Here is a 14,510-nt window from a genome sequence, read left to right as displayed (position 1 = left end):
GTAAGTCAATTGATTTCTCTATACAGCCCATGCTCGAGGTCAAGCACATTCACACAAAATTATATAGGATAATAGTTTTGAGGATACAACATATCAAAAATATATGAAATAAATAATACTATAACTGTAGAAGAGTACATAATTTAGAAATTACAGCATACTGATAAGGTTTCATTCCTATAATAGAAGTATAAATATAATATGATAAATAATATTTATTTTTTCATTACTATTCAGTCAACACAAACACCAATATTATTACTACATTTCTATATGATGAAGTTGTAAATTATTATTATTATTTTTTTTTTTATGAACAATATTTTGCTTGTATAAGACCTACAGCCCTAATTTTTACTTCTACTAACATAGCCTACTAGAATCAAATTAAAAATTGATATTTCGATCCTGTTATTCATATATTATATGTTATATTCATGAATTATTTACATGTCAATGTGCAGAAGTTTATCCACCATCCCAAAAAACTATGGACCATGGCTACTTTCTAAAAAACTCACTATGCCATTGATTTCCAATACAAAAAAGAAATATTTTGAAAAGAAATTAGATAATTATTTTTATATTACTTCTTAAATAATAATTTCCTTATTAATAATAAATAATAATTAGGTAAATGAAAAATATATTAGCGTGTGACAGTTGCTTCTTTACGTGCAGCATCTTGTAATAACTGTGTATCAACTTCATCTGCTGGTAATTGTACATAGCGAACTACTGAACCTCTGATGAAACAGTTCCTTACAGAAGCCTAAAAAAATAACAGAATGAATTTTTTTTTTCTTATATTTAAGTAAAAAAAATTACCATATGTGGGTATTTTTCAGGATCAGTTACACTAATGTCAACGAGTTTGATATTCAAATATTGATCCACAGAATGTAACGTTCCACATATACTAGAAAGAAAATATTTTTAAGAAAATAACATTAGTCAAAGCAAGATTAAGAACCAGTTACCTTGTGCAATATATATTTGATTAATTTTATTGATAAGGAACAATTATGTATTTAATTTATAATAATATTATATAAAAATGTAAAAATTACAGCCCTGCAGCAAAAGTTTCTTTCACATCTTTGCTAATTTAGTCCCCACCAGTGGCATGACCCATACATTACCCCTTACACTAGGCGTGCTCAACCACTTTCAAATTGTGAGTCACATTCAAAATTTACATCTATATATTGAGGGCCATACATACTTCATGGTTTTTTTTATGTTCATTTTGATAAAATGTACATTTTTCTAAATTCTATTTTAATAATTAAAATTAAAAATTGTAATTATTCTTAAAACTTATTAAAATAACATTTTTTATATTTATTTTATAAATATAAAAATTTCTAATTTTTATAAATTTGTCACAGTAGGGTTGGGCACATCTACCCTACACCATAACATATAATTTAAAACTGTATGATAATTAAAAAATGTTGTTATAGAAAATTAATAAAGAAAAATACTATGATAATTAATTATATACAAAATAAAATTGTAGAACTAAGCAATTGAATAAGGCAAATGTTGTTCAGCTTGCCATTGGTCCTGACATTAGTAAAGGTAATAAAAACAAATTCATCACTTACCTCAGATCATTTTTTAATTCAACAACTACATCCTTCCCAACAAGTGATTTAAAAAATGAGTAGAACAACTGTGAAAAAACAAATTAAAATGTAATATTGATCAAATAATATTAATTTATATTATACTTTTTACAAATGTTATATTATATAAAACTCAATACCTATATTATATATTTAAACAAATCAATTAACACAATTAATATACTGTAATACTTAATGCAAACCATGACAAATGGAAATATTACCATTTAACATTAAAAAACTTTAAGATTTGAGGTCATATTATGTGTTTCTGCTTTGAATACTTTCTACTTTGTCTTTTCAATTGTATGAGTTCTTTGCATTACGACAATGTCTATGTACCGATCACAATTAAATGCACGCATTTTAAGTGCAGAAACACATAATATGACAAAAATAATACACTCATTAGTTTATTAACTTTAATATTATAGTATTGATATTTTTCAATTACACAAAACTCTGTAATTAAATTCTATACGATAGCTACACTCACAGTCTACAATAAACAAATAAAATCACATACCATTTTTAAATGAAGTTTTATAACGTAAATCCACAAGCAACAGTACACACTACTTAAAATTTAAATATAAGACTAGACAATAAGTTTGAGACTATAGTCTTTACTACTAGTTTAAGTTGAAACTGTTTAAAGGTAGATTTTTAATTGTATAACAAAAAATAAATATAGATAACAAAAAATGACTACTAACAGACCGGGCATTATACAGTTAGGTCCTAAGATAACAGGCAGGATTATTATCATAGAATTATCATGGAATAAACGCATAAATCGGGGCCGAATTCAAATGCAATTGAACCAACATTGAAATACAAAAACTAATAATACATTTCCCAAATTTATTTTCAGTCCCGCTTAATAGAGTCTCCAGTTTCCGACTAATCGGGACAATTCTTCAATTACAAAACCAAATGTGTACTTATACGGAAAACGTTCATAGCCTATCTGGACCCCGAATCCGGAAAATTGGGACATTTTTATCAAGTAGGTACCTATTTTAATAGATCAATAATCCGACAATCGCTACCGACTCACGAAATCGATTATTGAATAAAATGTATGTCATATACATTTTATCGTATGACGATATTCAAATGTGATGTATGTTAAATGTTATTTATATGTATAATATGTACATTATATTATATGTATTTTTATAAATAGGTAATTAGGGTATAGTATCATTGTAATAATAAAAATATAAAACATCAGTACTTCAATAAATTTAATATTCGTTTTTTTTTATTTCAAGTTATTGGGACAAGCCACTTGTTGACAGTTTTTTCTAAAAAAACTAGTTTTACGTATTTTTCAGTGTAAAATAACTGCCATCGTTTTACAATAATTATACTATTCACGTTAATAACTAATTTCTCCTTTTGTAATACAGTACCTATAATACTGCAGTGTTAAAAAAATATATTTAAAAATGTAAAATAAAATAATAAACCAAAGTGTAGGTATAATAGGTACTTATTATAGGTATAGACTATAGGTACATACTTTTTGTTTCTTACGCGCAAAGTCGTAGTTGTTTTGAGCTGATGAATTGATGTCAGAATTGGTATTATTACGATAATAATCTATAGCGTATAAAACAAATTGTAATTATAATATTGTTTAAATGTATAATACCATATGTATTTATCTACATAATAATTATTTATGTATACAATTTATACAAATTTTGGTCGTTTGTTGAAAATATTTAGGTACCTGTGTTTATTTCTTTATTGCGTGTTTGATTATCGTATTGACTATAGGGGAACTATGTCTATATTTAATGAAAATCAAACGAAAATAGTTAACTTACACTCAACAATGTGTGCTCTACACTTTCTTTTTTTGATTTTGATCTCGCCGTTATCAAGTACAATTTTATTATATTTACATGTCAATGTTGATGAAATGAAACTATCTTCTTTAGGAGCGACAAATTCGTCATACCAATCGTAACTTGTACTAGCATCCCGTGCAGGATCGCAGTTACTAGACAACACATTGGCCATTTTGTCGACATACTATAAAGGAAAAATATTTTCCAAACAGTTTAATGCAATGATACATTTGAAGTTTCACGTGTTACTTTTTTAAGATTAACGTGTTAACTTCAAGTTAATTTTACTCAAAAATATCTAAATTAAGTTAATTTTCGTCCAAAGAATAATGCAAATTTTTGAATGAGGTTTTTTAATAGTTAGTTAATACTTTGATATATCATTCTAAATTTCCCCTCCAATAATTTTGTTGAGCGTAAAGAAAAAAATTCTGCTGAGACCCATTTCACCTAACTTATGTCCTTCTCAATAGTCATATGCCGATATTATGATATTAAGCTTTAAAGTAATGAGTTAAATATTAAAAAAAGTAGTTAAATAACCTTTTTTAATCATTTTACTGTTTTAAATACTGTGTAAACCAATGAATGGGTTAATATAAAAATTATGTGTTTTTTTTAATAATGTAAACATTTTAAATAATATAAAATAGACGATCGTAAGTAAATTTCATGACGAATTTATATATGTTTTTAGAAGTTGTATCTAATAAAAAGTAAGTTTGAACAATATTGAAGAAAGTTTATACGTTTTATTATAAAAAAAAAATAATTATTGGGTACCTACTCATGTAGTGTTCTTCATTGGTTCATAAATTCTCAATTATTATTAATTTTAAATAATTTTTGACGTTTAAAATTTGAATGTGTTTGTGGGGTTTTTCAATAAATTAAATTCAACCTATATAATTTAGTAATTTTACTTTTATACATTAAATATTTTATGTGTGCATCTCGGTCCTGAGTAACTTTATTAATAACTATAATTTCTACTTTTCTAATTCAGTACTGCAGTGTGGAAAAAATATTTAAAAATGTAAATTAAAATAATAAATCAGAGTGTTTAATACTTAGGTAATAGGTATACATATACTTGTTGTGTCTTACGCACTAAGTCGTTGTTTAATGTTACAGAACTTTCATCACTAGGTTCATTATTGTGTTCTATTTGTTCTGGAATGAGTTCTTTAGATAAATCCACCTTGGATTTATCCACATCACAATTTGGTGACATCTCACAGTTACGATAATCATCTGTAGCGTAGAACAAATAGTAATTAATATTGTATAATAACATATGTATTCATCTACATTATAATTATTTATGAACACGGCTGATTCTCTATAAAATATATATTATATACATAATAATATAATATATATATTGTACACAGTAGTGTACCCTCCCTTTTCAATATTTTTGAAAACAAATCTTGGTTGTTTGTTTAAAATCATCTTCAACCGTATGTTTTGCAGCCGTAAAACAAAATTAACATTGAATTTGAATAATATTTATAATTAATATATCTACTTAATTATTTCTTTATACCTTATACAATTAAAACCCCCCAAACAAACTTTATGTTATATACAGACATACAGTGATCAGTGATGTACCCCCGTCCCCCTTCCTTAAACCGGTTATATTATAAGACATTCTGGTTTCGCCACTGGTTGTCTGTTAAAAAACAAAAGTATATAGCACTATTAGCCCTACTACCAATAGACCAAGTTGAGTTGTTAAATTGTTATAAAATTTAGTTAAGTTAAAATGCATTTGGTTATCGAATCGACTATATATCTTTCCATATTTTATTCAATGGAGATAAAATAAAATCCTAACTATAAATGAGAATATCTGGTCATTCAAATATGAACTATGAACAATTTAGTTATGCTGAACAACGAAAACGTTGAGATATTACTTACCGACGATATCACATGTTTTTAATTTTTTTGTATTAAAACCATTGTGATAATTTTCAGATATGGGCTGTTTTCGTTTATAATCCATTTATTTATAGTTTAACTTCCTCGATCAAAATACAATTCGTTTAGACGGTACACTAGACTGTTATGAAAATAGATTGAATAATAATACCTATTTGTATATCATTTTGTGGAAACCAAGAAACCGACCCTGGGTAACAATATTTGGTTGAGCGTTATTTATTTTCAGCCACCAAAAAAATAAACATTTATAATTGTATTTTTATTATTATTTGTAAAGTAATATATAATAAATAATATATATTATATAGGTACATTGGGTACAAGAATCAAAATTTAGTTAGTAGATAATATGCTTATTACAGTTTTATATTCTGAGCGGAGCAATAAATGTCTTAGATATAGTGTGTGTATCTGTATGTATATTGTATACACACCTTCTCGATCTGCACAATTCATATAGGTAGCTAAAAATTATTTTATTAAATTTTCAATGTAAATACTATCTGAGAAATGAAAATTACAAATATATAGAACATTTTGTTTTTTTTCCCGAGAATTCTAATAGGTATACGGGGCTATACATTGTTTAGCCCCCCCCCCCCAAATAGGTAATGTCATACATATACCGATGTTTTACATATTTTCAATTTTGTGTTTATAAAATGTCCAATATAAACATATTGTAATCTTATCTTCATTGTTATAAAATATTATTTACATTTTTACATAACTTTCTACGTAATTATCATTAATTTTTCATTTATATTTTGTAAACATTTTCAGTGTTAATACAAATTATTAGTAGCAAGATTGAAAATTATTTTTTAATTTTGTCATAAATTAGCACGTTCAAAAAATCCTATTTGCCATCACTGTTATATGACTATAATATAAGTACATTATTATATTGTTATATTTATTATACAGCTATACACGTCAAACCGAAAAGTGTATATGAATTTTAAATAAAGTCATTTTACATTAAAATTCATTTTTAATCGCGTGTTCAAGAAACGGATTTGAAAATCGAACGGAACATAAAATAGTTTGAATACAAAACTAAAATTTGAACAAAAAATTTTGTACATTAAGTCAAATTAGTTTTTTCTTTGTCTAGAATTCACAATTTAAATTGGACAACATTTAAACACGTATACAACAGTAAGAATAGACACAGAGCTATTATAAGTGATCGTTGATCTATATGATTAACATATTATATATATTACAAATTTACAATAGTATTATGGCTTACTCAACGTTTTAATAAATATTTTTTAAATAGTTTATTGCACTGTTTTTATAACGTTAGGTATATCTTAATTCGTGTTGTATACTACAATAAATTAGGTACCATGTAATTGTGTATAGTGATTACCATAACTACGACCGTACAACAAAATTGTACAGATTCAAATTATTATTAATGAAAAAAAATATGATTTATTAATAGATTTGATATATTGCTTGCGGTTAGAATCTAGATTTTGTGTTGTTACCATAGTGATTCATTCGATTTACTTTTTCTGTATACCTTATATTTGGTATAAGCCATAAGGTCTATGACTTTATCGCATTCGAGTATTCGACAAGTGATAAAATCTTACCGATTTAGTTCGAGAATACCAATATTATTGTACGTCGAATGCGAGAATTAGTCGTATACTCGTATGATTTCAAGAATCGATCCCCAGTACGAGAAGCGATTATTCGAAGTCATAGATATATACAACAACGTTGTTGTATATATCTATGTTCGAAGTGCATAATATTTGGTATTTTAGCGACGGTCGACTATAATTATAGTATAATGGTTTAATTAATGTTTAATACCGTCCAGTCCGGGACGCATTACCTGGATGTGAACCTTAGATCATAATATTATACCGTATATATATATATATATATATATATATATATATATATATATCGTATATGATCTAAGATGTGAACGAGTACAGTCGTCGCACATTTATTTTATAAATAAAACCACGAATTTCCAGGGAGTATGCCGTCATCGGAAATAACGTGCGACGGGTATACGCGCGCGCGCGCAGACAGCTGCACGTTCAGCAGTCAGCTGATCATAATATTATGATCAGCACGCCCCACGCCCCCACCACCGTAGGCAAGTAATGATTGGTTACGATTTTATTATCTACGCACAGACCAAATTTTCATATACACATAAGCACACACGCAGACGCACACACACACACACACACACACAATATGTACACTGTATTATATATTTATTTTTATCATTTATTATTATGGTGATTGGTCGACTACGTGCGTCATTAAAAAATAAACACAATATTATTATTATTTATTATCACGAATAGAATTTACATTTTTTTTTTTAAAGTCTTACAAATTACAATCGTCAAGACGTCGACTCGAAGTCATTATTATACCGTCATCTCGGACCGTGGTGTATTATATAGTATTATTATGATATCGTAATAATATTGTATCGCGTTCGTTCGGCCGAAACCTGAAACGTCAAGACGATCGTCATCATGATATTAATAATAATATTATCTTAACTATTATTACGGGAGATCGAGGAATGAGCCAGCTACCCGCAGTCGGTATAGTGCCAGTTACGTGATCGCGACCGTACGCGTAATAAAGTGTCGTATAGGTAATTCATATTATCACACTCGGTACGCTGTACGGTAAATACGTGTCCCGGCCGATATTGTCAATAATATTTTATTGTTTCGTCGCGGCCCGACGATTTATCAGAGTACGACAATATACCGACATCGTTTCAAACTTCCGATTTCGTTCTCATGTACCTATTGCTGTAATTGAAACCCGAGTGTGGTACACCACACCAAGTCAAAAACCGTAGCTGGTGAGTAACATCTTGTGTATGATTTTTGGTGCTCATTGTTATGAACGTGTATAATAATTGATGTATGAGGTATAACTATTATATTACCCATATCTATTACTCTTGTGCATAGGCGCAATTTCAGTTTTTGACTTGGGGGGGCTATCCACATATAAATCAAACAGACCCGTGGGGGGCTCTGCCCCCCACACCCCCCACAATATAATTTTTTTTTGGGGGGGCTAAGCCCCCCTAGCCCCCCTCCTATTTGCGCCTATGCTCTTGTGATAATCAATGCAAACTTATTTAGCTCACTCATCTCTTTTCAAAGTCAAGAACGGTTTGAACACTTAACGACATGGAGAACAGTAACAAGAGACCGTTAGAAGACGAATGTCAATATTTGCATACAGAAACGAAAAAACCTAAAGCATCTCAGGTCGCATCAACGACATCGCATCCTAAATCCTCTAAGGAAATCGTTGGTATAGAAGATTTATGCGATGATATTATCGTATATTTATATAAATTTCTAACACATGATGATCTTGCTAAAATGGCACTGTAAGTGTATACACTTAAAAATAAATTGAACTACTTAAATTAATTCGGTTGTTTGTTTTACAGAGTAAGTCGTAACTTGTTCAGAATTAGTTGTGATTGGACTCTTTGGAAGAAACCAAAATTTGAACAATATGATAAATCCATGGAATACTTATATTTTGCCTACTTAAAAAATACTACCACGGAAATACATATATCGTATGATGATGTTCAAAGTCCTGGTCATTCAGTTTCTCACAATTTTTTAATGCAATTGGAAACAATGTGCCCAGAATTAGAACATTTAACGTTGAGAAATCAAATATTTGATGCCAACGAAGTAAGATAATTCCTTTTTTACTTTATAACCTGAATATTTTAATTGATTTATTACTATAAAATAAATTATGCCTGTAGATAAATGTAAGGGTTTTACATCGGAAATTAAAATCGCTGACTATTGATAATACAACTATTGAAAACATTCCAGACAGCTCTTCATATTTATGTGGTATAAATAATTCTTGTCCAGATCTAGAGGTAAATTATTTGTATGTATAGATGCATATTATGCAATTTGAGCTATGCTTGTTTTGATTATACATTAATATTTTTAAAATGTTTGTTCTTATATAGAAAGTTATAATGACAAACAATGATTGGTTTTTGCCAAATTGTTTGTATGCATTGGCCAAGCTGGAACGTTTACGCTACTTAAGTCTCGCAGGTTGCAAACAGTTTAAGGACTGTATTCCATATGCAAGTATAACTGCCATAACAGGATTCAAGAGTTTACATGTTAGTATCATTCACCTTTTGTTTTTTAAATTGAGGTTTAACTCAAAGCTATATGTCACTAATGGGTGGCATGGTTTATTGTTCTCATCTCACATTATACTGATTATGCTAAATTGTATAGATTGTATATTACCTACTTGTAAAAATAAAATTTGAGATATACAGTTTAATACACAAATATAGTGATGCAGTGACATAAATAAGAAGAATCAGAATGTTTTATCTTAGTCCAAAAAATGCTATTGTCTTACTTATTTCTCTATTCCAGTAAAACAAATATTTCCCATCATATTTTCATATCGTAAGTTTGATTTTAATTTAGGTTAGCTAAATTAAAGTAGGTATAATGTTATACTGCTATAATATTATCATTTTTTAAATAAGAGCCCATAATATTTTGGAGTAAGTAAAAACTTGATCAAAAACACATTAAATTATCATAAAACAAATCAAGTTTAACAAACTTCTATATAGTTTAATTTTTTTCTTTTTCTTAAAAATAAGTCAGATCATGCCAATACTGATGAAAAATATGATTCATATTTTTACTAGAAATAAAATTTAAAAAAAAAAATGATTTTAATTTTACGATGTTTACAAATATTAGGGCCGTTTCACAACTTAATCAATGTAAACTACAGCACGTACAATATGTCGCGTATGATTCGCTCCCATGTGAAACGGGCCTTAGTGTATTATTTATTAATTGTGTATTTAACAGATAAATGTTTTTTAAAATGTATTTTATGTAAAATAATATATCGGTTAATAACAAGTTGAAAGCCAAAAGGCTATACGTATATATTTTAGTTTTACTGAAAAACAATTTTGTATATTACTTAACTTGCTGTTTAATTCACCATAAAATGTTTCTTACTTATTAATTATTTTATATTTTTAGACACTCGATTTGCGTTTTACTCCAATAAGTGATCATGAACTTGTATGTTTTCAAAGATTAACATCTTTGAAAAGTGTTCTTTTGGAAAGTCCTTCCTATATGAATCATGAAAGAGATGCAACAATTACTGATTTGGGTTTGGCTGGATTTTGTACGGTGGCCTTTGAATTTCATTATCCATACATACAAATTTTGATTGATAGACGTGGTGGAGTGAACTTGAGAAGAGTTCAAGATAGGTAACTTAAATTAATAATTAATAATTAACTATAATACAAATATAATTATAAATATTTAAACATAAAAGCTCATTTGTATTCTTATTTCATGTTAATATATTTTTATACAATATTCCTTAATTTAATTTCTAACGAAAATATTTTGATTTAATCATTAAGTAAAGTAATGCTTGTATACTGTTACAAACAATTTATAATATTGGTGATTTTATATTAAAAAAAAAAAAAAATGTATTTATTAGATATTTTTTACATTGTAATTGTAATTGGTAGTAAGTATATATATCTTATATATTTATTGGATTAGAATCAAATTGAAATGCGTGCTTTGGTTTATAAGTAATTTCAATAGTTTTTTAAAGTATTAAATTAAATATATTACTGTTGAATGTTAATGATAAAAGGTTTATTATTTTATAGTTTTATTTGTTTTTATTAGGCATGGTGATCTTAATAGATGCAATATTGAAACTTTGTGTGTACGTAATTATCCAAAAGTAACTGATGCATTTTTGAAGACTGCCGCCAGAAATTGTCCACATCTGAAATCTTTAGATATAACTGGCTCATGTTGTACTTTAGAAGAAATTGAATATTATAAAGCAAGCAGGCCTAGAACAAAGGTAATAAGCTAAAAAGACTGAGAAATAATAAATATATTGACATATAGGGTAATATATTATTATATATACCCAACTTAACCATGGAGGTAAGATGAAAAGGGAAGTCAGACATGTTCAATCCTTATATATTTTGTGTTATATAAAACTTATTATTTATTCTACAATGTGTTAATATTAAAGAACCAGTTTAAAATTAAATTAATTTGTGATGGTAAATAATTTATTATTTGTATCTGTCATCTTATTTCTTTTAATCTTTTAAATCACCAAAAGAATTTAAACTTAAATCCAAGTTAAAATCCAGAGAAACGTATTTTAATGTAAAAAAAAATATGATTTACAACTTCAAAGTAATATTTATTTATAAAAATATACATTATTTCACACTTGATGTTTTGATATTTTTTATAAATTAATCTATTATTTTATTAGTATAAGATTTGTTGGTAACTTTGAATATTTAAATTTTATAATGTACTAAATATTATTTGTTTAAATATAGGAAAAAAAGAATCTTAGTGCTTAAATTATAATTTAAAATATTAATTATTCTATACACAAATTGTACATAATATACTGCTATAAAAATAAGAAAACAGATGAGATGATACTTTTTTAAAGAAATCTAGCTATTTGTACCTTATTCAGAGAAGTTTAAATTTAAATTAGTGCTTTTTGTGGGTACAAATTTACTTGGTCAAAGATTAAAATTTTTGTATATCAAACAAATCTGAAACAATCAATATTCTTCTTTGTGTCTAATGACATTAAGCATTTACAGTGATTTTAATTTTAAATGAACCTTATTTAATATTTATATAAGACATTCTTATTTTTATTTATGTTTTCTTAACATTTTTAATATTTATAATACATCGATTAATTAATATTAATATAATATAGTTGTAAATAAAATATTACCAAAAAAATAAATCAAGTAAACTTAATATCTTCTGTGTCAGTAAATATTTAATAGATTATTGAAAAGATAATACAACCTAATCTAACCTTGATAACTCGAATCAGTTTGGGGCCAAAAAAAAAATTCTTACAGAAAATATATAAAATATATATTGTAAGACAGAGGCCGAGGCATTCCTTGAGTTATCAAAAATTTAACTTATAAAGGTTCGAGTTATCGAGGTTACACTGTAATTATCATACGTCTAGTATATTATAATTATCTATTCATCATAATTAAGGCTTGGAAGTTGATGCATTTTTTATTTTTTATTTTTGGAGCTTTTTAGATGATGCTCTTCTAGCCACCAATCTGTTTCATTAGCATATGAATCTGAATAACTAATTTTTATTTTACATTTTTTTTGCATTTTTTGGTGTTAATAACTTTTTAAGTAATTTTTTGACATTTTCCCACATTTTTAGTCATTTTTACTAATTTTACACTATTTCACTTATTATCGTTTTTATTGTTTTTAAGGTCATCAACTTCCGAGCCCTAATCATAATCAAATATCCTTAATTTTTATATAGTATGCTCTATACCTTTTAAATTATAAACAAAAATATTTTTATGTAACACAAAATTTTTACTATGTATGTACATTGTACAATATAATTTTAGTATTTTATAATTCTTAATTAATGTTGTTGAGTATAAATATAACATATTCCTATTTCGTAATTTATTCAATACATGAACTCCTATTATGTCTTCTTATGTGTTTTTAAATAATACTACTACATTTGTTGATTGTATTCAAGTTTAAATATGTTATATTCAGTTAATTTTAATAGTATTAACAGCATTAATGTTATAAATTGGAATAAGTTAAGTTCAGATGATTAGTCCTCGCAGAAATCAATTATTATTTAAAATTTGTTTTAAGTTGTATATAAACGTGATTAATATTTAAACAAATACTGAGGAAGTAATGAAAATAACAGTTTATATTAAAATGTTATTATATAATTATTTTATGTTTATATATTATTTTCTTATGTATTTAAAATATTTATATCCTAAATTTAACATAACATTGCAAGTACATAATATTATTATTTAAATTATATATTGCACATATAATATTCATTAGCAACATGAAATATTAAGTTAAAATATGAAGGTTTAAGCGTTTAAAAAAAAATGGTATGAGTATGAAAATCATACAATTAAATTTAAACATTTTTAAAATAATTTTTAATTGTATGTATAAATATTAGTTATTTATAGACATTTTACTCTAATTTGGGAGTATTTAATAAATTAGTTTTGTTTGCTTTTAGTAAGATTACATTGAATTGTTTATGCATTGTAATTTTAAAATTAAATTGAAGATTTTTGAAAATTATAAAAGTAATATTGTATTACTGTTTTATTAAATCATTAACCAACCATTGATGTAAAAAATATTTTCAGCTATAATTTTTAATTAGGTTTTATCAATAGAACATTTAGACAATTTTGTACATTAATGCTTATACTTATTCTTTTAAAGTTATGATAAAATAATTTTAATTTTAAATAAATGTTAGGATTGGTAAAACTATGTTGTTTATTTTTAAGAGTTTGTATCGTTGATATTTGAACCAAACAATTATTTTTGTATTGTTATTTGTTTTATATTGTGTTTCAACAGACCAACATATTTTTGAATTGTTACTGGTGCGAGTCTGTAAAGGCTTGGCATTATTATGATGCCTGTCTGTTTTTATGTAACACTTGGCAAAATGCATCACATCCTGGCTCATGTATTTTAAATATAAGAGTGTTTTGGAATAATTTTTTTATAATTTTATGGACACAAGTGCATAATGGTATTATATCATTGGTATGCCATAAACTTGATATGGTATTTATAACTGATAGATATAAATAATTACTCATATATGTATACAGGAATACAGGCATCCAGTTCAAAAAAAATGTCATTGGGGTATTGACAAAATAAACTTAATTAATATTAACTAATGTTAACCTAACCTTACCTAGTAACTTGATTATTTTAAATTGTATGTACACTTTTATGTATGTACATATTAATGAATGTTTATTGGTCGTGACCAAGTTAAGTGTATATAAATATGAGATAGGCACAAATTATTGGTATACTAAAATTTACCATCCTACACTTTCGAAAATCGGAATACATTTTAT

At 26.3% G+C, this 14,510-nt stretch overlaps 2 protein-coding genes across 5 annotated transcripts; one reads left to right on the top strand and one right to left on the bottom strand.

The window, feature by feature from the left end:
- Positions 1 to 567: 567 nt before the first annotated feature.
- LOC114126984 (U6 snRNA-associated Sm-like protein LSm2) lies at positions 568 to 5,554 on the bottom strand. 3 transcript variants are annotated; one of them, XM_050197268.1, is made up of 7 exons: positions 5,423 to 5,554; positions 4,587 to 4,747; positions 3,470 to 3,677; positions 3,160 to 3,239; positions 1,611 to 1,678; positions 829 to 919; positions 568 to 772 (listed from the first exon to the last, which is right to left on the bottom strand). In XM_050197268.1, exons 1-7 carry the CDS (start codon positions 5,505 to 5,507, stop codon positions 650 to 652), a joined length of 816 nt encoding a protein of 271 aa, XP_050053225.1. In that variant the 5' UTR covers positions 5,508 to 5,554; the 3' UTR covers positions 568 to 649. The 3 variants fall into 3 exon arrangements, with proteins under 3 accessions (XP_050053225.1, XP_050053226.1, XP_027846855.1); XM_050197269.1 differs by having other exon boundaries at positions 4,605 to 4,747; XM_027991054.2 differs by lacking the exons at positions 3,160 to 3,239; positions 3,470 to 3,677; positions 4,587 to 4,747; positions 5,423 to 5,554 and adding an exon at positions 2,158 to 2,331.
- Positions 5,555 to 7,666: 2,112 nt separating this feature from the next.
- Positions 7,667 to 14,135, top strand: LOC114126985 (uncharacterized). 2 transcript variants are annotated; one of them, XM_027991056.2, is made up of 7 exons: positions 7,667 to 8,309; positions 8,620 to 8,852; positions 8,916 to 9,171; positions 9,249 to 9,371; positions 9,468 to 9,629; positions 10,531 to 10,769; positions 11,209 to 14,135. In XM_027991056.2, exons 2-7 carry the CDS (start codon positions 8,647 to 8,649, stop codon positions 11,402 to 11,404), a joined length of 1,182 nt encoding a protein of 393 aa, XP_027846857.2. In that variant the 5' UTR covers positions 7,667 to 8,309; positions 8,620 to 8,646; the 3' UTR covers positions 11,405 to 14,135. The 2 variants fall into 2 exon arrangements, with proteins under 2 accessions (XP_027846857.2, XP_027846856.2); XM_027991055.2 differs by having other exon boundaries at positions 8,599 to 8,852.
- The last annotated feature ends 375 nt before the right edge of the window (positions 14,136 to 14,510 follow it).

Source organism: Aphis gossypii, chromosome 1 (genome assembly GCF_020184175.1).
Source record: "Aphis gossypii isolate Hap1 chromosome 1, ASM2018417v2, whole genome shotgun sequence".
NCBI classification, from domain to species: domain Eukaryota; kingdom Metazoa; phylum Arthropoda; class Insecta; order Hemiptera; family Aphididae; genus Aphis; species Aphis gossypii.
Note: the sequence above shows the minus strand (reverse complement) of the source record. Positions and strands in the feature narration are given on the sequence as shown.